This window comes from Rattus norvegicus, chromosome 17 (genome assembly GCF_036323735.1).
Source record: "Rattus norvegicus strain BN/NHsdMcwi chromosome 17, GRCr8, whole genome shotgun sequence".
NCBI classification, from domain to species: domain Eukaryota; kingdom Metazoa; phylum Chordata; class Mammalia; order Rodentia; family Muridae; genus Rattus; species Rattus norvegicus.
This window is the reverse complement of record NC_086035.1, coordinates 15,448,713-15,472,055: the sequence shown is the minus strand read 5'-3', so window position 1 is coordinate 15,472,055 and position 23,343 is coordinate 15,448,713. Positions and strand designations below refer to the sequence as shown.

Below are 23,343 nucleotides of genomic sequence, written 5' to 3'. Positions count from 1 at the left end.
AGAGGTATGAATCCATTTCCCTGCTCCTGTGGCCCCCAGAAACAGGGCTTTACTGTTAATGGACCTGGAGGCTCAGTTTATTGTGCTTTGAGCATAGGAGCCCTGGAAGCAAAGGGCTAAGGGAGTTAGCTTTAGGGATGGGAAATACATTGTGAGGTCTGATTCTAGTCCAGTGGTGATGGATGAGACCCAGACTAGTTTGTTATGCCTTCCCCTGGAGCAGGACTTTGTCAGGGCTCCAACTCAGCAGTTTGCTGTCCATTTCCAGCCTTCCTGTTAGGGAAGGGGCAAAGGAGCTTTAGGCCTGGGAGGTATTTGCTCCCCTTCCCTTCCCATGGGGTTCTGTGTGTGGCCTGGGGACTTCTTAAGGGTTTATAGGAAGGAACAGTCTTAAGGGCTGAAAACAAGGCCCCTGCCTGTCACCCTCCAAAGACAGGTGGTGCCACCTGCTGCTGGAGGTTGGAATGACAGTGCCTCAGGCACAGGCAGAGATCCTACGGGATCTTAGGGGAAATAATCAATAAAACTGTTTTGAGACAGGGTCTCACTATGTAGCCCCGGAACTTGCTATGTAGATCAGGCTGGCCTAGAACTCATGGAGCCCTTCTTCCCTCTGCAGCCCACACCCACCCTCACCCCACCCCCTTGGTGGGATAAGGAAAGAATTCTTGTAATTCCTCAGCATCTTGTACAAATCATAACTTTTGAAGCTTGTTCTGGTTAAAGACCTGACTTTTCTGATGAACCCAGGATTTCCAACATGAGGAAGACAGTATGTATTCTCGAGAGGTGCTCTCAGACTGGGTATGGGTAAGGCAGGGCCATGGGTAGCAGAAGGGCAGTGCTTAGAGCCCATGTGCCCACCACCACCTCTAGAGAGTTGACTTGCCCAATGTCTTAAGTTTCCCCTAGACCCCGACTGGACAGGCGTGCCGTGTCCCCCAGGGAACCTTGGCCAGGCTCTCTTTCTCCACACACTGGGGGTGTGGAGTGCTGCGTCACAGTAGGTAGAGGCTCGGGTGCTGCAGCCTTCCCTGGCTCTGACTGTCACTCAGCAGGTGCTTGCCAACCACCACATATGGTTTAGTAGGGTCAAGCGCAGGCCTTCTGGGAGCTGGTGATGTCTCAGTATCTGAGACACCTTTTTGTCCTTAAAGTGGGAGAGATCTTACTGGAAGAAAGTCAAACGGATGAGGGCCAAGCCTTGCTTATCAGAACTACTTCAAACCTGCAAAAAAACACCCCCACGTCTTAGGGTTTCTATTGCTGTAATAAAATAACACGGCCCAGAAACAACTTGGGGCGTTTTTATTTTACCTGATAGCGTCTAGTTAATCAGCCTTGGGAAGTTAGGTCAGGAACTGATGCAGAGGCCAAGAAGGAATGCTGCCTACTGACTTGCTCTCATGGCTTGCTCAGCTTGCTTTCTTATAGCACCTAGGGCCCAGGGATGGCTCCACCATGGTGAACTGGGCCTTCCCACATCACTATTAAGAAAGTGTATCGTGTATCACTGGCTTACCTAATGGCCGCTCTGGGAGGGGTGTTTTCTCAATTGAGATTCCCTCTTCCCAAATGACTGTAGTCTGTCAGGTTAACATAGGAACTAGGCACATACCCCACTCCTTCTGCCCTCCCTTTCCCCAAAGAAACAGTGCAATAACACTGAATTGAAGGTAGCCTTACTGGTCTGTTTGAGCACTGCCTCTCTCACCCTGGTCATGGCCTTTTTCTGAAGTAGCCTTTGCAGTAGGAACCAGAACAGGCTTCACCAGCCCTGACCCCAACTCAGTCTCCACAGGAGAGATGCCCTGAAGTGGGACACCTGGGCCTGTTCTCCTCGTGCAGCCTCTCAGCTGTGCTTGGTCTCCACAGGTGTGATGAGTACATCACGCAGCTGGATGAGATGCAGCGGCAGCTGGCGGCTGCCGAGGATGAGAAGAAGACTCTTAATTCCCTGCTGCGCATGGCCATCCAGCAGAAGCTGGCACTCACCCAGCGGCTGGAGCTGCTGGAGCTGGACCATGAGCAGACCCGCAGGGGCCGTAACAAGGCCACCTCCAAGGCCAAGCCAGCCACACCGAGCGTAAGTCACACCTGCGCCTGTGCCAGCGAGAGGGCGGAGGGCACCGGGCTGGCCAACCAGGTGTTCTGCAGCGAGAAGCACAGCATTTACTGTGATTAGGGCCGTGGGGCGCCGCATACCGCTAACGTCCGCTTCACCTCAACTAACCCAGCTGCAGCAGCGGGACAGCAGTGCTAGGCCAGTCTTAACGTGACTAACGCACAGAGGGCGGCATTCTGGGCGAGCGGCAGCATTGGGGTACGTCTGTCACCAGGACACTTTGAGCTTTGTGCTGCTTTTCACTCCACAGCACCCCCCGGGATATCCCATGTCAGTTGCTGTCTTGGGATGCTGGTATCAAAGGTAGGGGTGGATCTGCACAGCTTTGTGGAAGACAGTGGGGTGAAAATGTTTTCCAGGGCCTCCAGGCACTGTTAGGCGAACCCAAGGGTGAGTTCTTCCCTGGGCACTCACAGGGGCAGAACCTGAGTTGAAACTTGCATGTTCTTCGCATGTGTCTGCTGTCAGCACTTGAAAGCAGTTCTGTGAGGCTCTGGCCTGCATCACAGGACTAGCCTAGGTTAGCTCTCTGTGGTTGGCGTAGTTTCATGAAGACTTTCTTGTAGTTTGTGCAGCATCTCACTGCAAACCACATTCAGGACAGAAATGCAGAACTTCTTCCCCAGACCCAGAGGGCATGGACCCTGAAAGCCTGCCTTCTGCAGTGAGCCCCACACCTCAGACACAATAACCGTAGCCCAGGAAGACAGAGCTGGGCTGCTCTAGGGTCTCATCTCTGAGCTCTGCATGCTGCTCTGCCCTGAGAGGAGACAGATTGGCAGGGCCTGAGGTCCTAGGTTTCCTTTTTGATGAGAAAGTGTTCCAAGTGCCTGGTCAGACCCTGGCCCTTGGTACAGAACCTGCTCTTTGGTCCTTTGAGATCCTCAGCTTGTGCTTGGGTCCTTACCCAGAAGTTGTCAGACCCAAAGAAGCAATGTTCTGAGAACTGTTAGTGCTCTGTCAGACTGTACGGCACAGTAGAGCCCAGCTGTGTGCGGCGGCTTTCTGTGGCCTGGAGCGGTGTTCAGCACCGGCAGGTAAGAGTTTTGCAGTTCAGTGTAGTATGGGGATGCTGCAGAAGGAAGAAAGGCCACCGAGGCTCTCCTCTTCAGATGCTGTGGCAGTGCAGAGCTGTGGCACCAGGCGTTTGCGTTAGTGAGCTGTAAAGCAGGACTCTGCTCAGTATTTCTCTCCCAGCCCCCACTGGGCATCCAGTCCTAAGACTCCCATCTCCCATGACAGCTGCTTGGCTGCCTCCCTGCGGAAAGGCATCTTTCATGGTGTGGAACAATCGCTACCCAATATGGGGCCCTGTAGTCTCTGAGACAGTTTTCTCTTTCTTCCCTCTGGTGCCTGGGGTGTCCCAGTGTGCCCAGAGTCTAGGCACCAACCACAGGGTCTACACTGGGGATAGAACAGACCACATGTGTCCCTTGCATGTCCGTCCTGGGAATGGCTGCCCGCATGCCCACCCACCTTCTGCCTTTCTTTCTCTTCGGGCCAGAACGCAGCTTCTCTTACACCGTATGGGGCTTTGTGGGCACTTGGAGCCCCACCCCTAACATACTTGCAGCAGGCCTTCTGCCAACTAACGTGATCGCTCACTCACACCCAGAACAGGAGCTTTAGCAGTCAAGTGAGCAGGGAGTGGCACTCGACTCATTTCTAATGCTGTCTTGTTTTCTCCTGTTTTCAGCTGTAGAGTAGCTGCCCGGAGGACGTGGCCACCAGGCCCTGTCACACTGCAGCCCCTCCCCCTCCCCTCCTGTGGCCCATGCAGAGGAAGGAAGGGCAGCCTAAAGTCCACTTAGAAATGTTTGGATATGCCACTGTAATTCTTTCAAAATAGCATCCCCCAAGTTTTTAATGGGAGGAAAAAAAAAGCTTTACTCTTGAGAATGCTGCAAGCTGCTGCTTGGAAAGGTCTCTGGCCGAAGAACCTGCTTCCTTCCTTCCGCAGCCTTGGCCAGGCTCTAGGAGCTGGAATGCCTGCTGGGGGTCCTTATTACACATGCTCCTTTTAATCCGATCAACCTGTGCACTTTTGATATTTTGATATTATATTTGCTTCCTTAATTCCTTGCATAGAGACGGTCTCCAGTGCCGTGGTCTGTGCGCGTGGTCCTGTAGCTGTCCGTCCTAGCTCTGGTGTGTTGACCTGCGTCAGCACAAGGTAGAGCTGAGCTCCATGGTGTGTAGCTAGACTGCGGGTGAGGCTCCGACCCGGCAAGGAGCCGGCTAGTGTGTCCACGCTGTGGTTCAGCAGCCTTTAGAGGACAGGGCATTGTGGTTCATGTTTGAAATTACAGATTTTAAATGCCATGTTCATTAAGAAATCCAGGGTATTCCAATTCTGGGGTTTTTTCATATTGTATTATTATTATTATTATTCTTAGGAATAGTTCAATGTAACAAGAAGAAAACTTGACCTTTGCTCTGGTTAAAACAGTAATAGGCACTTGAAAGCATAAATTATTGAATGAGTAGTATTACCTACAAATTCCAGAGTTTTCTGGGTTTTAGGACATTGTGAAGCATGACTGACTAACAGAATTTTATACAACTGCACCAGTGAAATTCCAAATTGGAATTGTTTTGTTATTCTGGTTGTCGTGCCAAATTGTGGTACACTTAGAAAATTCTACAGCCGTCGATTTTTAGGTGTTCTATTTCAACACCTTTTTGTTAGTAACCATTGCCAGTAGTGCCTTCATCAGTTCAGGGAGGTGTCCCAGCCAAGTAAGGTCTCTAGGATGGGCAGCGGAGAGCTAGTTGGGAATGCTGAAGGCCAGTGTGGACCAGGAGGTACCTGCCTCACTTCGTACTTGGGCATCTTCATTGAGGGAGCGAGAACAGTGATTGTGCAAAATTCTGTTAGTCAGTGATACTTCACATGCAAATTCAGGGGCTTAGAAACAAAAACAAACACAAACCTGGACTGTGCTTTGGGAACCAAATGGACTTCCTGGGACAGGCTAAGCAAGCTATACAGACATGGCGTTTGTGAAGAGCTGAGGGCGTCAGGAGAGCCGGCACAGTCGGCATGTGAGTAGGGGAAGAGGGTTAGCCATAGTATTCTTTGCAAATGTGAAAGTCAGACATTATATCTTCTCTTGCTTGGTGTAACTAATCACTGTTAATTTCAGGAAACAGAAGTCAGTAAAACTCCTTAGTAAGCCCTTGCTAAGTGAGGTTCAGGGTGTGGTCAAATTGGTACTAGTGGAGGAAAAGAAGTTGTCCTCCGGCCTAAAAAGGGACAAATTACAATAATATAAATTGTTAGAAATTGAAGAATTCTGTTTCCTGGAATGAGCATTTCTTATTCCTACTTGTTGGGACTCTTTGCCTTCTGTTACAGTGTTGATTCACATAAAACATTGTTACATTTAAGATAACATCATCTGTACGGGGTATTTATTTGCAACGATGTCTAAGTACTGTATTTTTTCTGTGTGTTACCTTAGTGTCAGAATGTTGGTCTTTATTTTAAAAGTCATATGCATGTTCTCCTGCCAAGGTACCTTTACACAGACCCGAAACAGTAACGAACAGATGCCTTCGGTTTCTGAGACAATGAGGCCAAGTGAGGAGAAGGCATAGGAAGGTGAGACTAACCGAGACTTAGGTGGCGGTTGATGGCGGACCGTCTCCACAGCCAGCACACATAGGAAAAGTGGGCCTGGGTAAAGAGTCACATTGGTAGGACCAATAAAGAATAATAAAAACAACTGAAGCACATGCTTGCCCTCTGTGATTGCTTTTACTCCTGTACCAGGTGACTGCTTCCAGTGTGTACAGTAAGTCTGGGCCCCCAAACAGCCAATCCTATTGGTCACTGAGGGTGGGGGCCGGAAACAACCTGGATTTATTCTTGGGAGGCAAGATGTGCCTCCAGAGTTGCCCACATTGTTCAGTATGAAGACTGGCAGAAAGGAGGTCAGAACTCATTGCAGTTTGCAGGATTCATGACACAAACTCCTGTCTAGGAAGCAGCAGTTCAGAGGGATAGACACCTGTGCTGGGCAAGGTCTTGCTTCAGACCTGGGGATGAACAAATCTTGGGGACGGGGTGATCCTTACTTGCCAACCTCAGGCTGTATTTAATGTAGGAATACGGACAGAGATACACAGTGCTTTGGAATAACTGCTTGTAGGTGTGAGAACTTGGGGCAGTGTCTAACTCCTTAGACAGCAGATGCCAGGGCATTCATTCTCTGGCCATCTCCTCTTCTTGCAGCCTCGTCTACCCAGGCTGTCTCTCCAGAAGCCTTCCCTGGCCCTCTGCAGTCATCTTCCTCTGGCAGTACTGTAGGTAACCAAGACAGAGGTGGGACTCAAATTACTAAAATAAGAAATGAAGGCAGATATACTACTGGTTTTACAGAAATATTAAGGATATATAACATACATACATACATACATACATACATACATACATACATACATACATGTGTGTGTGTGTGTGTGTGTGTATCTGTCTGTCTGTCTGTGTATATATACATATGTATAGTGGACCATTATGCACCAAAAATATTGACTCTCTGAGTCCAAAATAAGAACTGTTTAAAAGTTAGAATGAGACGAGGCTGGAGATAGGACTAAGAACTTGAGGATGTGCTGTGCTTACAAAGGACCTAGTTCAGTTCCCAGCACCCACCTCAGGAAGCTCACAATCTTCTATGACTCCAGCTCCAGAGATCTGACATCCTCTATGGTCTCTATGAACACTTGCATTCATATTCATAGGTACACACAGACAAACACACACACACACACACACACACACACACACACAGACAAACACACACACACACACAAACACACAGACACAAATACACACAGACACACACAGAGAGACACACAGACACACACAGATACACACAGACAAACACACACAGAGAGATAGACACACAGACACAGATACACACACACAGACACACACACACATAGACACACACACAGACACAAATACACACAGACACACACAGATACACACACACACACACACACAGATAGACACACAGACACACACAGATACATACACACACAGATACCCACAGACACATACATAGATACACTTCGATGAGTGCATGCATGGACTAGTACACAAATACAAAAACAGACTCAAAAATTCCCTTAAGGGGGCGGTCAAGAAAAAAGATAAATGGACACATGTTAGCCTGTTTTAAGAAACAAGCAGTAGGCATTTGAGAAGAAATTAAATTGGTAATGGAAATATCCCAGCAGGAGTTGGATACAGAAGCAGTTTGGAGGACATCATCGCAGTCCAACAAGGTGAAACGAAACACTGAACAAAAAGCCGCTCTTTGACCCATATTTTAAGTAAAGTGTTAATGGGGCAGGTTTCTTCGAAGTGCTTGTAAAAATTCAGTACTACAAGAGAGAGAAGATTCAGGAAGAACAGGTCAGAAGGGAGGTGGAATTTTAAAATCTGGGGAAACCTCAGCTACTGTCATTGGAACAACTGAGAAAGCCTGCGGGGGGGGGGGGGGTAGGGGGGCCAAGGCGTGGCCACAGCCCTTTGATGAAGTTGACCAACTGAAGTAGAGACTGTCTCAGAAACAGCAGGTGTTCTCTTCCTGTAAGAAGATAGCAATCCTTGGCATGCATCTACTTCACAATAGAACACCTAACACAAACCTAGACCTTTGAAGGAAAAGTAGATGAACCCACTATCACACACAGACACTTCTATACTGCTGAGCAGGAAATGGCCAGATGTGGGCATCCTAGACCCAGAGGGTAATCCCAGCACAGAGAAGGCAGAGGCAGGAGGATTCTGAGTTCTAGGCCTCTGAGCTACACAGTGAGTTTCAGGCCAGTATCAAGACCTTGTCTCAGAAAACCCAGGGATGAAGCTTTGAGGCAAAAGAGTACTTGTCTAGCATGCACTAGTAGGGCTCTGAATTTGACTCACTGGGGGGTGTGGATGGGGTGTGCACAAGAAAGGAGCAAAAAGTCAGCACTGCCAGTCAACCTGAGGTAGTCGACTACATTCAAACTTTTCAGAAGATCATGTAGAGTGTACATTCAAGACACCCAGTTCCAGCTCCAAGGCACACCGTAAACTGCAAGAACAGAATTATATGATGGGTACTCTGACCCCACGATGGAGTTCAGCTAGAAATCATTAACAGAAGGAAAGCTGGAAAGTACCCAAATATTTGGAGATTAAAACAGCAGCCTTCTGGGGGCTGGAGGGATGGCTCAGTGGTTAAGAGCACTGACTGCTCTTCCAGAGGTCCTGAGTTCAATTCCCAGCAACCACATGGTGGCTCACAACCATCTGTAATGAGATCTGATGCCCTCTTCTGGTGTGTCTGAAGACAGCTACGGTGTACAGTGTAATGAACAAATAAATCTTAAAAAAAAGAAAACAAAAACAAAAACAGCAGCCTTCTACAGAGCACAAGGACAGAACAAGTCTCCACAGAGATGCAGAATTGCACTGAACTGAATGAAGGTGGTAAACGTGAGCACATTTTGTGTTAATGTAGCTGAAGGATTCATAAAGGAGAAAAAATTAGTCAGCGAGATAGGAAATAGAAAATCGGTACAGGAAATGACCAAAAAAGCTGGTTCTTTGAAAAGATTTTTGTAAGTTCAGTAATGGGTGAAATGGACCCATTCCTTGGAATACAGTCTACCGAGAAGAAAAGGTAATGCAAGTTAAGCCTCTATGAAATCATTTTTTACTTTAATATATTGCTAACACTTTCATTTTACATCGATGGTGGGCGTTTTGTTTGCATGTAAGTCTGCGCCTCATGTGCATGCAGTTCCCACTGAGGCCAGAAGAGGGCACCAGATCCCCTGGAACTGGAGTTCCAGTCATGAGCTGTCTTATAGCTATTGAGAAATGAACCTGGGCCTTCTGTAAGAGCAATCTGTGTTGTTATCCACTGAGCCATCTCTCAGGCCCCTCTTAAAATCTTTTTTAAAAAAGTATCTTATTGCTAAAAGATATTTATTTGAGACATGGTTAAAGGGAAGCACTGTATGAGGAAAGGGGTTATATTTTTTGCTTTATGTTAATTTTTACATTTGTGTTGTGTGAACGTGTCAGTGAGCTCAGAGGATAACTCCCCTTCTGCCATGTGGGTTCCAAGGGTCAAGCTCAGCTATTTCGTCGGGCTTGTCTACAGTAAAGCGCCTTACTTGCAGAGCCATCTTACCAGTCCTTAAATGATGGTTAAAAAAAAAAAAATCCTGGTGGGCAGTGGTGGTCCTTGGCAGCACTGAGACAGAGGCAGGTGGATCTCTGTGCCATGCATTCAAGGCCAGGCTAGTCTGCAGAGCAAGTTCCAGGAGAGCCAGATCTACATAGACCCTCTCCTGAAAACAAGCAAACAAACATCCTTTCTTAATGGATTGAAATATGCTCAAAATGAGAGTAATGGCCCACTTAATTACTATAGCTCATCCATTGGACGGGGATGTAGTAAGGACTGAGGGTGAGAAAGGGGACTTAGTACGCTATATTGTTTGAGAATGCTTCAGGCAGGATCTTACAGTCTTCCCTAAAACTCGCCATCCTGCCTTAGCCTCTGAAGTGTTGGGATCACTTAGGTGGGGTATTTGGCCCTGCCTGTGATGTAATAGAGTGTTATCCAAGAAAATGGTCTTGGATTAGTTGTCAGTGTATATTGAAAACTCTGGAGCGGGGTTGGGGATTTAGCTCAGTGGTAGAGTGCTTGCCTAGCAAGCGCAAGGCCCTGGGTTCGGTCCCCAGCTCCGAAAAAAAAAAAAAAAAAAGAAAAAGAAAAAAGAAAAAAAAAAAGAAAGAAAACTCTGGAGCAGGTGTCTACATTGTTTTAGATAGCATTCTAAAATGATGAGCTATAAAAGAAGGTACCAACCTAGCTTCATGAGAATTAAAGAATGTGATTCGGCAGACACTTCAGGGCTCTGGAGATGGCTCAGCACTTGAGAACATTTGCAGCCTCCCAGAGAATTGCAGTTCAATTCCCAGCAGTCTCATCAGGTAACTTACAGTGCAGTAACCTCTAATTCCAGCTCCAGGGCATCTGTTGCCCTCTCCTGGACTCCATGGTCACTGCACAGGTGTGTGTGTGTGTGTGTGTGTGTGTGTGTGTGTGTGTGTGTGCGCGCGAGTGTGCACATGTGTGTCCACACAGAGATATACATATGCACATAATTAAATCTTTTTTTTTTGTTGTTTTTTTTTTTTTTTCGGAGCTGGGGACTGAACCCAGGGCCTTGCGCTTCCTAGGCAAGCGCTCTACCACTGAGCTAAATCCCCAACCCCCATAATTAAATCTTTTAAAAGGAATCTAGGCCTGGAGAGATGGCTTTGTGGTCACGAGCACTTGTTGCTCTTGCAGAGGACCTGATAGGATTCCCAGCACCCACACGGTGGCTCACAACCATCAGTAGCTCCAGATCCAGGGGATCCAATGGCCTGATCTGACCTCTGGGGACACTAAGCATGTACACGGCACACAGACGCACACACAGGCAGACACTCAGGAAACAAAAGAACAATTCAAAAGTTTAAAAGTTTTTAATGAGTTCTTTATTTATTTTTATATATTTATTTGTTTTATTTGTATGACTACACCATAGCTGTCTTCAGACACACCAGAAGAGGGCTCCAGATCCCATTGCAGAAGTTGTGAGCCGCCATGTGGTTACTGGGAATTGAACTCAGGACCTCTGGAAGAGCAGTCAGTGCTCTCAATTGCTGAAGACAAAGCAATTGCTAGGAGAAAAAAGGTTTTTTTTGTTTGTTTGTTTTGTTTGTTTTTTGTATATCTGATAGGTACGTAGATGAGTAGTAACCAGATATATAAAGCATTATTTCTCTATTTCGCCTTTTTTTTGAGACAGTCTCACGTAGCCCAGTGTGTCCCGGAACTAGAACTCCTGATTCCCATGCTACACCTTCCAAGTCCTGGAATACAGGCATGCTCCACCACATGTGTTCTATGCAGTGATGGGGACCGTAAGCATTCTACCAACTGAGATACACAGCCTAGTCCCAGAACTTCTAAACAGTGGGTGAGTCCCCCACAGTGTGCACGTGGAGGTCAGAGGACAACTTTTGGGGGTCCTGGGAATTGAACTCAGGTCATCAGGTTTGATACCAAGTGCCTTTCCCCGCAGAGCCATCTTGACTCTCTAGGTCAACAGTAAGATGAAGGTGTTGAAGACTGCAGACTGTGAAGAGCAGAGACTGCCGCTCAGAACCTCCCCTCAGGGGGAGGGCCCTTGCACTGAACAAAGACTGGAAGGCAAAGGAGAGGAGGAGGCTTGCTGGTGGGAGGGCAATGGCTTGGAGGCTGTGGTTAGGGAGGTTGGATTAGAGACGGGAGTGTATTTGGCTTTCTGGTTGGTCCTAAGTTGGAAGCAGGCTATTGATCAGGTCCTGGTGTTTGGGACTGATTGTTCTAGAGGTTAATATTTAGCTTCCCAGGAGTCCCTAGAGATAGCGTCCTGCTTCCTGTAGGCTGCCCACACAGCTGCCCTCCTTGGCTGGTTTCTACAGATAAGGGTTGCCTTCCTGTTCAGGTCGCTGTGGGTGGGGTCAAAGTTCCATTTTTATAGATGGTCTTTCTGGACCTTGTCCATTTGGTTAATCAGGATCTCACAAACAACCCGATTTAAAGTTGGGTGAGATTCTTGAGTAAATCTGTCAGGAAGAAAATGCAATTCAAAACATAAGTACCTAAATGACATTATCAAAGCAAAACAGACACCCACCACACACATGTGCACCGCATACACACATCACACACCGTCACCAGGTACACATATACACATACCAAACATATAAACGCCAGACACATGCATGCACTCTCAAAGTTGTCTTTAGACCCCTAGGTGCACTGCCGAAAAGTACCTGTCCACCAACACATCAAGTGCATGTGTCATGCATACACAGTAAAAAAAAGACCCAGAAGTTTCTATGTCTATAATTTTTTTTTTTTTTTGAAACAGGTTCTAAAGTAGCCCGGGCTGGCTTCGGGCTCAGTATGTAGCCAAGGTGACTTTGGACTTCTGATTCTCCTGCTTCTGTCTTCCCAGCGCTGAAATTACAGGCATGTACCATCACAACCAGCTAGGCTTTTCCTTCCTCCCTCCCTCCCTCCCTCCCTCCCTCCCTCCCTCCCTCCCTCCTTTCCTTCCTTCCTTCTTTTCTTTCTTCCTTCCTTTCTTTGAGATACATACAAATCTGCTATTTATGTAGCTCAGGCTGGCCTAGGACTCTTAGTAATCCATCTACCTCTGTGTCTTGAATAACAAACAAGATGTGCATTCCAAATCCAGCTTACCCCCAGAATTCCACTCAAAAGCAATAAAAGAGAAAATCTACTCAAAGACTTAGACCATTATTTATTCTAACAAGAAAATCTACTTGCTTATGAGCTCGCCGGTGACCATGCAAGCTCACTGGGGTGCGCTTCTGTGATGAAATGCTAGAAGTTTAAAATGACCCTAGAACAAGCTGTTCCCATTGGTTCCACGAGCTTCTTACTGAAGCCCAAAGCTTGCTTGTCGGAACTTGTGAAACTGGAGACAGGCTAGAAGTCTCCTTCAGCTCCAACTGCAGGCCAACGCTACATCCTGGCCCTCAGATCAGACCCTCCACAGTGGGGGCTTTGAGAAAGTATCACAATGGACGTCTTCCTCCTGTGCTAAGCCCCCCCTCCCCCGGCCCCTCAGAAGTCCAGGTTATTGGCCTTTCTCACTGGGGGCTGCCTGGGATCTGGCTTCCTCCTTGGTCTTCTTCTGACCTGGAGTACTGAGTGGTTTCCACAGCTTGATTCAGATAATGCTAGTTTTACATTAGGGGGAGGCACGAGGGTTCCTCTGTGGTGGTTATAGTGCTTTTGTAAACAGCTGGAAGCTGGTTTCTATGATGACTCCTGTTGCTTCTGAACTGTGGGAAGGCACCTAGGCACCGAGAAGAGCTTGGTCAGGCTTTGGCTGCTGTGTGTGTGTGTGTGTGTGTGTGTGTGTGTGTGTGTGTGTGTGTGTGTCCCAAAGTCACAGGGTGTAGAGCCTTTGTGAACTGGGGTCTTGTGAGTGGATTTTGAGTCATCTGATATGTCCCCACCGGTGACTGTGGCGACAAGCAGGGGACCATGACAACACTGTCCTTTCATCTTGGCTTTTTGTTCCCTGACTGATGAGGTAAGCAGTTTTACCTCACTCTCTGCTCTGGCCATGATGTTCCACCTCACGGCAGACAGAAAAGCAGAAGACACAAGACATGAGCTAAAACTTGTAAAATCTTGAACCCTTTTTAATTACCTGAGACATTTTGTAACTTTAACCAAAAGCTCACTATCACATGACTTTTCATTTTTAGATAGGATCTTGCTAGGTAGTCGAGGCTGGCCTGGAACTCAGTCCTCCCGTCTCAACCTGCTACGTGCACAGATAAGCACCACCAAGCCTACTCTTCTGTCCTCTGTCTCCTCTCCGTGTAGCTCCATCCTCAGAGCCGAGGTTGTGACCTGGCTTCAGGAGCTCTCGCTGGCTCTCCTTGACCCATCGCACCATCCACAAAGACAGAAAGCCTCTTTCTCTCCACCCATAAAACAAAATGCTGCTCTCATCCAGGGACTTTGTCAATCCCTTGTCAGCTTCTCAGAAAATGCCACGGTGGTGTGGGTTATGGCCAGGGGAGAAAGACTCTGGTTTGGCTAAGGCTAATGAGCTGGTATGACATCCAGGGGGATACGATGAGTGCTGTCTTGTGGGCTCCCAGGGAAGCGTCGGAATTGTTTGTGAGCACCACATTCGTACGAGCACCATGTGCAGGATTGTAACCTGCAGGTCTCCTGGGATCATAGACCCCAGGCTTGAAAGGCCCCACTAACCTGCTGGTCTTAGAGAACGGCACAAGCCCATGCTGCTTCTTCCTTAGGGTTTTCAGCAGCCCGTGTGGAAGGGGCTCCCAGCCCACCATTTCCTCCAGGTGCCCCAGTCGTGCAGGTGTCAGCACGTGGACTGTTTCAAGTCCCAAGAGGCCAAAAAATCTAAGACTCCCCACTGCCCAGCCCCATACAGAAGTATTCCCCCTTGTGAGGGATTCCTACTGGGGCTGGAGATTGTGAATTTTCTCAGGCTCATCATAACTCAAACAAAAGACACAGAATTGAGAGCCAGTGGAGATGCCAGGGGGATGGCCTGAAGTCAGACATCATTCTTTTGCCTCACTGTGACTAGAGGGCACTCTGCAGGCCTGGTCTGCTTTATGTACCCTGAGACCTAACTGAAAAGTCTGAACTTTCTCATTTCTATTTGGAATGTCCCTCAAAGCCCACATTAAAGGTTTGATAAGATAGCCTTTATTGGGAGATGGAACCTTTAACGGGTGGTAGCTGCAGCCAAGAAATGACACTCCTATGCCTAGTGTGCCTAGCTGGGTCCAATCTCCAGCCCACAGTAACTGGATGCTGTGGTGCACACTCCGGGGAAGGGTTGGAAGAGGATCAGAAATTCAGGGCAATCCTCAACTATACAGGGAGTTTGAGTCTAGCCTGGATGTAGGAAACTTTCAAATAAAATACATAGGGCCTAGTAAGAGGAAGTGAGGTCATTGAGGGTATCTCTCTGGGGCGACGGTAGAGTTCGGACTCTTCTGCTTCTAGGTGCCACAAGGCAAACAGTTTACCACCTCGTACGATCAGCATGTGCTGTGTCTGCAGGCTCAGAGCAGCAAGAACAAGTGAGCAGGAACCGAACTGATGCAAAACCTTTCCTCTCTAGAAACGGGACTGCCTCAGGGATCCCGTCACAGCAGGGGAAGCTGACCAGCACAGAGGTGAGGGCTCTGTTCCTAGATAGAGACATGCGTCTGACTCAGGACCAGTGGCGCCAGATGACACAGCACTGAAAGCCTCTGTTAGTCACCTCTCTGGTTTTTCAGACGCCTTAAAAAAGGAAAGGCAGCGTGCTGTCTCCTAATAGGAGGGGCTGTGAGGCCGTAGCTGGCTTTCTGACTGCTCTGAAGAAGGGTAACTGTGCAAAACTGTCCCAACAATAAGAGGCTGAGGCAGGAGTGTGTGTGTGCATGCGTGTGTGCGTGTGTGCGTTTGTGCGTGTGTATGTGTGTGTGTGTGTGTGTGTGTGTGTGTTAGACATTGGTTAGCTTTCTCAATCGTTTCCCACCTATTTATTCTTTTTTTTTTTTTAAACAAAGTTTCACTAACCTTGGCTGATCTGGAATTCACTATGTAGACCAAGCTGGCCTTGAACACATGGAGATCCACCTGTCCCTGCTTCCTGAGTGCTGGGATTAAGGGTGTATGCTACACGCTTAGCTTCCACAAGCATGCAAACGCCCACAAAGGCCAAATAGGAGAAAGGAGAAGAGGTGGCTCAGTGGCTCAGAGCGTCTGCAGCTCCAGCAGAGCCTAGGTCGGTCAGTTCATAGTACCGAGTCTGTGATTCCAGATCTGGGGATCCAGTGTCCTCTCTGGCCTCCCGAGGCTTGCAGGTGGTGTACATCTATCCACACAGGCAAAACACCTCTCCATGCAGGTGACAGCTTCTGGAGAGGATTTTCTTCCGTCCTTCCATGACAGATGCTCCCTGTCAATCTTTGATAAAGCCACTCTCATGCTTTATTCCTCGTGGACAAGGTCTTACACACATTTTGGGGTGGGTAGGGGTCTAAAAGCAGATGCTTCCTATCGGCTTGGTCTGAGATGTTAGGGATGCCTCATCTGCATGTGGAGGGACATCTCCCCCTATGTGACTGATTGTCCAGTGTTCTTCACGTGTTCCAGGACAGGAACCTGGTCAGGAGTATGTGACACACCTACTGTACCTCAGGTATGAGGGTACCAGGGTTTCTGAACCCACTCGGCCTTACCAAGTTTCCTGGCACGGCCCACTGCCCCACACCCTATGTTCACGAACAAACATTCTTCTGTAGAACCCATCAACCATTTCCCATTGAAGTGCCCATCTCTCCTCCCGACCTTCCATGGCCCTGTGTGCAGCTCTAGGGGTCAAGAATATCCCTACCTCAGGGTCTTTGTGTTTGCTCCTCACCAAAAGTCTTTTTCTTCATCTCTTCTCATTGGCCTCTGTCCTTCTGACCCTCACTGTCATTGTAGCTCCTTGGCTTCCCTGCTCTGGGCACTGTGCCCCTGCTCTTTGCTACGTGCCCTGGGAATTGAATTTCCCTTGCTGGAAGAGGAGGTATACAATTTCAGTTGTCACAACTGGAACGGGGGTGGCTGCTGGTATCTAGTGGGTGAATGCCAGGGACATCTGTCACTCATCTGTTCTTTGTACTGTATATAGGGGATAAGGCTTCTTGTCAGGAAGTGGCTCGTTGTGTCTGTGGGGGCTGACAGGTCAGAGGCGACAGCAGCGAGAAACCTGAAGGTGTGTCCAGTCCAAAGGCTGTGAGCTCCTGAGAGGTATTTCCGTTTAAGCCCTAGGGCAGGAAAGCTTTGAGAAGGCAGTGCTAATCGTTTTCTCAGACTTAGGTCCCTTTCCAGCCTTTAGACTGACTGATGGTCGAAGCCCCTCCATGTAGCTTTATGAATCTATAGTCTGAATGTTGGTACCTCCTATGTGTATGTGGTCAAGCCCTGCCCCACAATGGGAACCTGTGGAGAAGGGATCAGGTAGTCGGCTGAGAGCCTCCCAACCAAACCAGCGTCCTTAAGAAAACATAAGGGATCCTACTCACCCTTTGGGTCATGTGTGAGCACACAGTAGGTGCAGTCTGTGGGGAGCCCTGTCCAGCAGATCTTCCTCAATCTTGGACGTCAGCCCCCTGAATTATGAGAAATCAACTTTGTTTATGAGCCCCGCCCCTAATCTGCACTGTTTGTTACAGCAGCCTGGACAGACAGTACAAGTCATTGCCTGTTTAGACACCAGCTCATCTAGAAGTACCTCATAGACACCTCCTAACCTAGTCAAGTGACACATTAAAATAACCCTCACCCCATCCTACGAAACCACAAGTCTCTAGTCCAAACGTCAGGAGTATTGAGACAGAGAAGCTCTGGCCTAAGGTTGGGGTAAGATTTATCTCAATTCAAAGGTGTGTCCAGGACAGATTGTGTGAAAAGGCATTTGCTTGCTTGATTGGTTTATTTTTTATCATAGTAGGGATCAAACCCAGTGCCTTGAACATGGTAAGCAAGATAGGTCAAGAGCCCCACTATTGAACTACACCCCAAAACTCCTCACACACCCTCTTTAATAGATATTACCATGTTGTCTCCCAGAAAGATTACCCTATTGAACTGCCTCTTTACAGTATCTGAGGGATCTGGCCATGGTGGCCCACGACTGTTAACCCAACTCTTGGGAAGCAGAGGCAGGAGGATTGCTGACAGTTCCAGGCTAGCCAAGGGCTACTCAGCAGGATCCTGTCTCAGACAATGTAAAACAAAGTAACAGTGAGAGAATGTATTTTCTCACCACGGGATGGCTTTGTGTTGATTGCAAGTTGACATGACCTAGAATAACATTGGAGACAACTCTCTCAGCATGCCTGTGAGGAATTGTCTAGACTAGGTTGAGGGAGGAGGATCCACCCACCGTGGACGGCACCATTCCCTGAGGTAAGGTCTAGAACTGAACAAAAAGCACAAACATGCCCAGTGCCAGCATTCATTGCTCATTGCTTCCTGACGACAAATGCAATCTGGCCTCAAGCGCCTGTGTGCTGCAGTGTAGTCCCTCAGACTGTGAGCTAAATAAACCTTCCTCCCAGCTTGCTGGGAGAAATAACTAAAACTCATTGCGAACTATTTATGCTTTGCTTTTTTCTTATCAAAGCGATACATAATCGAGTCTTCAATCAGCCAAAACTATGTCGCCCTCTACAGTGGACTGATACTCATTTCCTTTTCTTGAGTCTGACTGTCCTGTAGGCCAGGGAGCCTTAATTTGCTATCAGCTGAGGCTGGCCTGCCTACACCTCCCAAGAGCTGAGATTGCAAGCATGCCAGATGCAACCCCATGCCAGATGGGTTAATTGCTTCCTAATTAGTTTTCTGATAGTTTGCTGACTGTCAACTTGAAGCCCCTGAGTCATCAGTGTTCATTGTAAGTGGCTTTGCTGGCTCTACGTGTTGCTAACCTGAGGTGGACACACTGGGAGAGGCAGAGGTTAGTGTCTGGCCTGAGTTGTCCATGGGGAATGGGATCTCCTCAGATCCTAGACATCCTCAAAGTCTGGATAGCGAGGCCCCCTCCTGAGCAGCCCTAAACCTGGCCACCTCCTAACTTCCCTCTGCACAGCCTTTATCTTCCGTGCTGAGGGACTTAGTTTGGTCCTGCAGAAGGATCCTCTTTCTGGAGCCAGACGTGCCTGGGGGCAGTTGGCTCAATTCTAGTCTCTAGATATTTTTGCCTCCTTGTCCCCCTTAGTCCCAGCCTGAAGGCATCTCGTAGCCCTGTGTTCTTTGCTGTAAAGTGGCTCCTGCTTATCTGCCCACCTTTGGGCAACTGTTTTTAGGGTTTGAAAACCACTTCTCGGTGGCCTGGGGGTTGTAGGTGCCACCATTCCTCTGCACACGCAGATCCTCTCACAAACGCGGATCCTCTCACAAACACAGATACTCTCACAAATGCCTGGGTCCTCTCTGAAGTATAAAGGGGTGTGGTTGGTGCTGGCCAAGCCTGCCCTGCCGCATACTCCTGCTCTTTGTCACTCTGCCCACAGCACTTGCATAACTGAGTGACGCAGGGAACTTCCGGTCTGTTGAGATTCGTTGCCACTGTTCCCATCGATTGTCCCAAAGACTGGGCCCCTCCCTCATCCACATGTGTAGGTGGCTGGACTACACCTACCTGCCTTTCATAAGTTCCTCCCTGAACAGGAGTCTTGTGCTTCCTCCCCTCTCTTCCTGTTCCCTGGGGAAGAGAGGTACAAGGTCCTTTTAGTCAAGTGAAAGGATTTGCCCGGTGTCTCAGGATCCTCTTCAAGGCTCGACCCCACCCCAGCCCATGATGCCGCTGTATCTTGCAGCTCCTCCAGAGGACCAGAATTTGATTTCCCAGCACCTAAGTGGGGTAGCTCACAACTGCTTTTAACTTTTGATATGTAAGAAGTAAAACATTAGAAACCAAGAATCAGACATTCTGGTTTTTGGTTTCTATGGGCATGTGCATTACACAAAGAAAAATAAAGTATTTTAAAAATGGCCTCTGTTTCTGACTTTCAGAGTCCTATTCTTGGTAGACATCTACCTCCCAGTCCCCTACTGGTCTTCCCTGACAGGGTTCCTGCTTCCTGAATTCCTCCTGTCAGGTGTCACTTTTTTGTTTGCTGAGACATAAGCACTCTTAAATGTCCTGTTAGCAGCTGTAGCCAGGACTGAAGGACCATGTGGACACGACCATCCTCCTCTGGACACCAGCAAAGCATGTGTGTAGGCATTCATGCCCCAAGGTGAGAGTTCAGCTTCCTCCATCCATTCTTCTGTTTACCATCCACCCAGCCGCCCGCCCCATTCATTTTGCAGTTTTTTGTAGTTTATGTTTTGTAGTGGTTCTGGATGTGGGACCCAGGGCTTGATGGACGCACCCTATCACTGAGCGGCATCCTAGATGTCATTTTTTGTTTTTAATATTGAGATGTGGAACCATAGAAACCAAGTTCCCTGTGTATCTGTTCCCCTGTCGTGAATTTATCAGTGGCCCCGTGTAGTTCCCCTGACTTCATGTCCACGGACATCACATGTGATGTTTGCAGGGTTAGTCCAGTGTGAGTGGGGCCATCCCAGTGTGGAAATGTTCTCCAGTGTTTTGTTAGCTTTTCTGCTGTCAGCTTACGTTCTGTGATTCTTCATCTAAAGTATCAAGCACATGTGTTATAAGGGTCCAAAACTCACGGAAGACCACAGACTCTGATATTATGAAAAAAAAAAAAAACAAAAACGAGTGTTTATTTCACTCAGGCCTTCTCACAGGGAACCAGGGGGACTCTCTAGAAGGATTAGGTAATCTAAAATTTCATTGGTGTGTGCTGGGGGGGGGTCATAGGTGATCAGTGTTCTACATTCCTATGTCACGAACATTCATTCATATGATGAAATAGGGCCATCCGGGGCAGACGGTCCGTTCTGAGATATATCCCCAGGCTTTTCTTTGGGAGGGGGGTTTATGATCTTGTTCTGCATTTTATCGTCTATTCTGGGAGCTGGTGCCTTGTGACCTACTTCTGGGACTTATGGTCTGTTCCCAAAGCCGGTGCCTTAGGACCATTTTTGAAATCAGGCCTGGTCCTCAAGAGACAAATGGGGTTTGTCCTTTCAGTGTTAAAACTGGTGACACCATTGCAATGCATTCTTCTGCTTGTCTTGATTAATATTTAATTTATTTTAATCTTCGAGCACTCTTGTGCATGTGTGCATGTATGTTCATGTATGTGAGCAGGGCATACGAATGCCGCAGATTGTGTGGGGAGGTCAGAGGACCACCTCAAATGTCAGCGTTTGCCTTCTTTCTGGTTTGAGACAGGATCTCTTGTTGCCTGCTGTGTTCACCAGGCTAGCCAGCCTTTGGACTCTCCTATCTCTGCCCACCATCTAGCCAGAATAATGAAGTGAAAGAAGTTCAGTTAAAGACCTTGTCCCAAAAAATAAAAGGTAGAAACCGATAGAGGAAATCATTTGATACCTATCTCTGGCCTCCATACACATACACGGACAGACATACAAAGGGACAGATGGGGAAGGAAGCTTTAGGGTTGTATCAACTATCAACAGAAAGGACAGATCATTTTTTGCCCTAGTTTTCCTTCCCAGTTGACAACCTCATGAAAAGCGCCTTAGGAGAGAAATGGATTGGTTTAGCTCACAATTCCAGATGTAGTCAATCACTGAGGGGAAGTTGAGGTGGGCTGGTCACATTGTAGTCTTAGCAGAACAAAGAATGAACACATAGGTGTATGTGTTCAGCTTTTCCCATTCACAGTCCAGGGCCAACCCCAGGGAACAGTGGCCCACAGTGGGCTGGACCTTTCCACATCAGTTAGCAAGACAATCCCTGACAACCAGCCAACCTGATCTAGGCAGCCATTCTTTTAGATTTCCTTTCCATTAGGCTGTGTCAAGTTGACAAGCTAACCACGACAGTTCTCATGAGAGTCAATCACGGGTAGGGAAGGGGCTCATGTGGTCCTACAGGACCGTTGGAGGCTGGTGGGGTCAGGGAGGACCACCGTTGTTGTCACCTGCAGGTGGGGTCAGAGAGACTCATTGTTTAAATTTCACGCCCACTTGTGACTCCACCAAGCTCCAGTCACACAAACAACCCTGGTTAAACTAGTCACAAAAGAAAGGTGTGGGTTAGGACAAAGGGTTTGGAGGGAGTCAGCGGGTGTGGGAGGGACACAGTGTAGAGGCAAAAGCCCCAGGTCAAATTTTATAGTGTATAGGTTTGGAAAAAATGCATCGTGCAATGTGTCTGTTGTTGTAATATGCAGCAGGCCCTGCCTCCACCCTCCTAGTCCCTGATCTCTGTATTGGGTCCATAATTTTACCTTTTCCCATGTAGTGGAACTGAGCTCACAATGTACTTACTGTCTTCTCAGGCTGGTTTCTGAACTCATCCCCTTTGTGTCTTCTTGGGCTTTGGGACACTTGACTCTTTTCACACCAGCTGACAGCTCTGTATGGATGTGTCCAGATCTGATACTGAGCTCCCCTACTGAAGGACACTGATGTCCTCCAAATTCGGGACAGTTATGGATGAAGCTGATACTAATATCTATATGCAGGTTTTTGAAAGGACAGAGTTTTGTTCTTGGTTTTTTGAGACAGGGTTTCTTTGTGTAAAAGTCTATCCTGGAACTCACGCTGTAGACCAGGCCGGCCTCAAACTCACAGAAATCCACCTGTCTCTGCCCTCCAAATGCTGGGACTAGAGGAATACTCTCAACATGTCCAGTTGAGGACATAAAGCAGTGGTTCTCAGCCTGTGGGTCATGACTCCTCTGCTGGACCCTTTCACATGAGTCACCTAAGACCACCAGAAAACATATTTACATTATAATTCATGACTGTGGCAAAATTCCAGTTATGAACTAGCAGCAAAAATAGTATCATGGTTGAGGGTCCCACAACATGAGGAACTGTGTTCAAGGGTGTTAACTGTGTTAGGAAAGTTGAGAACCACTGTCATTTTTTTAAATACCAAGAAGCATAGTAACTGGTCAAGTAGCGAGATCACATATACTTTTGTAAGAAACTTCTCTGTGTCTCTGGTGGTTTTACTGCTAAGTTTTAAGAGTTCTTTGTATAATTCAGATAGCAGCTGAATCAGATGTGTCTTTTACAAATAGAGTCCCCCCCCCTCCTGTGGTTTTTCTTGTTCTTTTGACAGTGTCCACTGCAAGACAAACTATTTAAACTCTAGCTTTCTTTCTTTTTTTTTTTTTTGAGCCAAAATTTTATTTATTCATTTCTTGCATTTGAAGTACTCCTCGATAACATCCTTGGCCTGAGATTCTTTGCCATAGTCCTTAACTACAACTCAACTGCAACCAACCACTTTCCGTGGCTTCCCCTCTCGATCGATTTTACAGAGGCCTACCCATTCCCCTAGTTTCTTGTTGTCATCAACCTTTATCAGGTTGATCTGGTGCTCGGCACAGAGCGCCTCCACCAGCTTGACATACATGGGCTCATCACAGTTGGATGCAAGCACGCAGAGATGGGCTTGGCGCTTGTCTAAGGCTTTGGCAGCTTCGCGTATGCCACGTGCTAGGCCATCGTGGATGAGGGCGGTCTTCAGCACCTCTTGTAGAGCAGTGTTGACGTCCATTACACCTCCAGCAGCTATGCCTTCCTCGGCCATGGCGGTGGATTACGGGTGACGCCGAATCTTGAACGCACCCGAGCTTCCGCCTCCGCGGAACTTGGCGGCGGCAGGGGAAAAACTCTAGCTTTCTAATGATCTCTTCCATAGATTGTACCATCGATGCCTTATTTAAAAAGTTATTTGGGGGTTGGGGATTTAGCTCAGTGGTAGAGCGCTTGCCTAGGAAGCGCAAGGCCCTGGGTTCGGTCCCCAGCTCCGAAAAAAAAAAAAAGACTAAAAAAAAAGTTATTTGTGGGCTGGGTGTGGTGGTGTACACCTTTGATCTCAGCACTCAGGACACAGAGACAGGCAGATCTTGGAGTCTGCAGATAGAGCTCCAGGCCAAGCAGAGATACACATGGTAAGACTTTGTTTCAAAGAAA

The 23,343-nt window shown here is 47.8% G+C and overlaps 2 protein-coding genes across 4 annotated transcripts in view; one reads left to right on the top strand and one right to left on the bottom strand.

The window, feature by feature from the left end:
* Bicd2 (BICD cargo adaptor 2) overlaps positions 1–23,045 on the top strand; it is a 62,413-nt gene extending 39,368 nt beyond the window's left edge. Inside the window, exons 7-8 of one of the 3 annotated variants that reach the window (XR_010058861.1) lie at positions 1,876–11,167; positions 11,273–23,045. Coding sequence is in view for 2 of the 3 variants with exons in the window: in NM_001033674.2 (NP_001028846.1) it covers positions 1,876–2,185 (310 nt within the window). In the remaining variant the exon portion in view is untranslated. Of the gene's footprint in view, positions 1–1,875; positions 11,168–11,272 lie in introns of those variants that run through there. The other 2 variants (NM_198765.3, NM_001033674.2) reach the window with 2 other exon arrangements.
* On the bottom strand, positions 22,518–23,056 carry Rps12l8 (ribosomal protein S12 like 8). Its single transcript, XM_039096238.2, has one exon. It carries the CDS (start codon positions 22,955–22,957, stop codon positions 22,634–22,636), a length of 324 nt encoding a protein of 107 aa, XP_038952166.1. The 5' UTR covers positions 22,958–23,056; the 3' UTR covers positions 22,518–22,633.
* Positions 23,057–23,343: the final 287 nt, after the last annotated feature.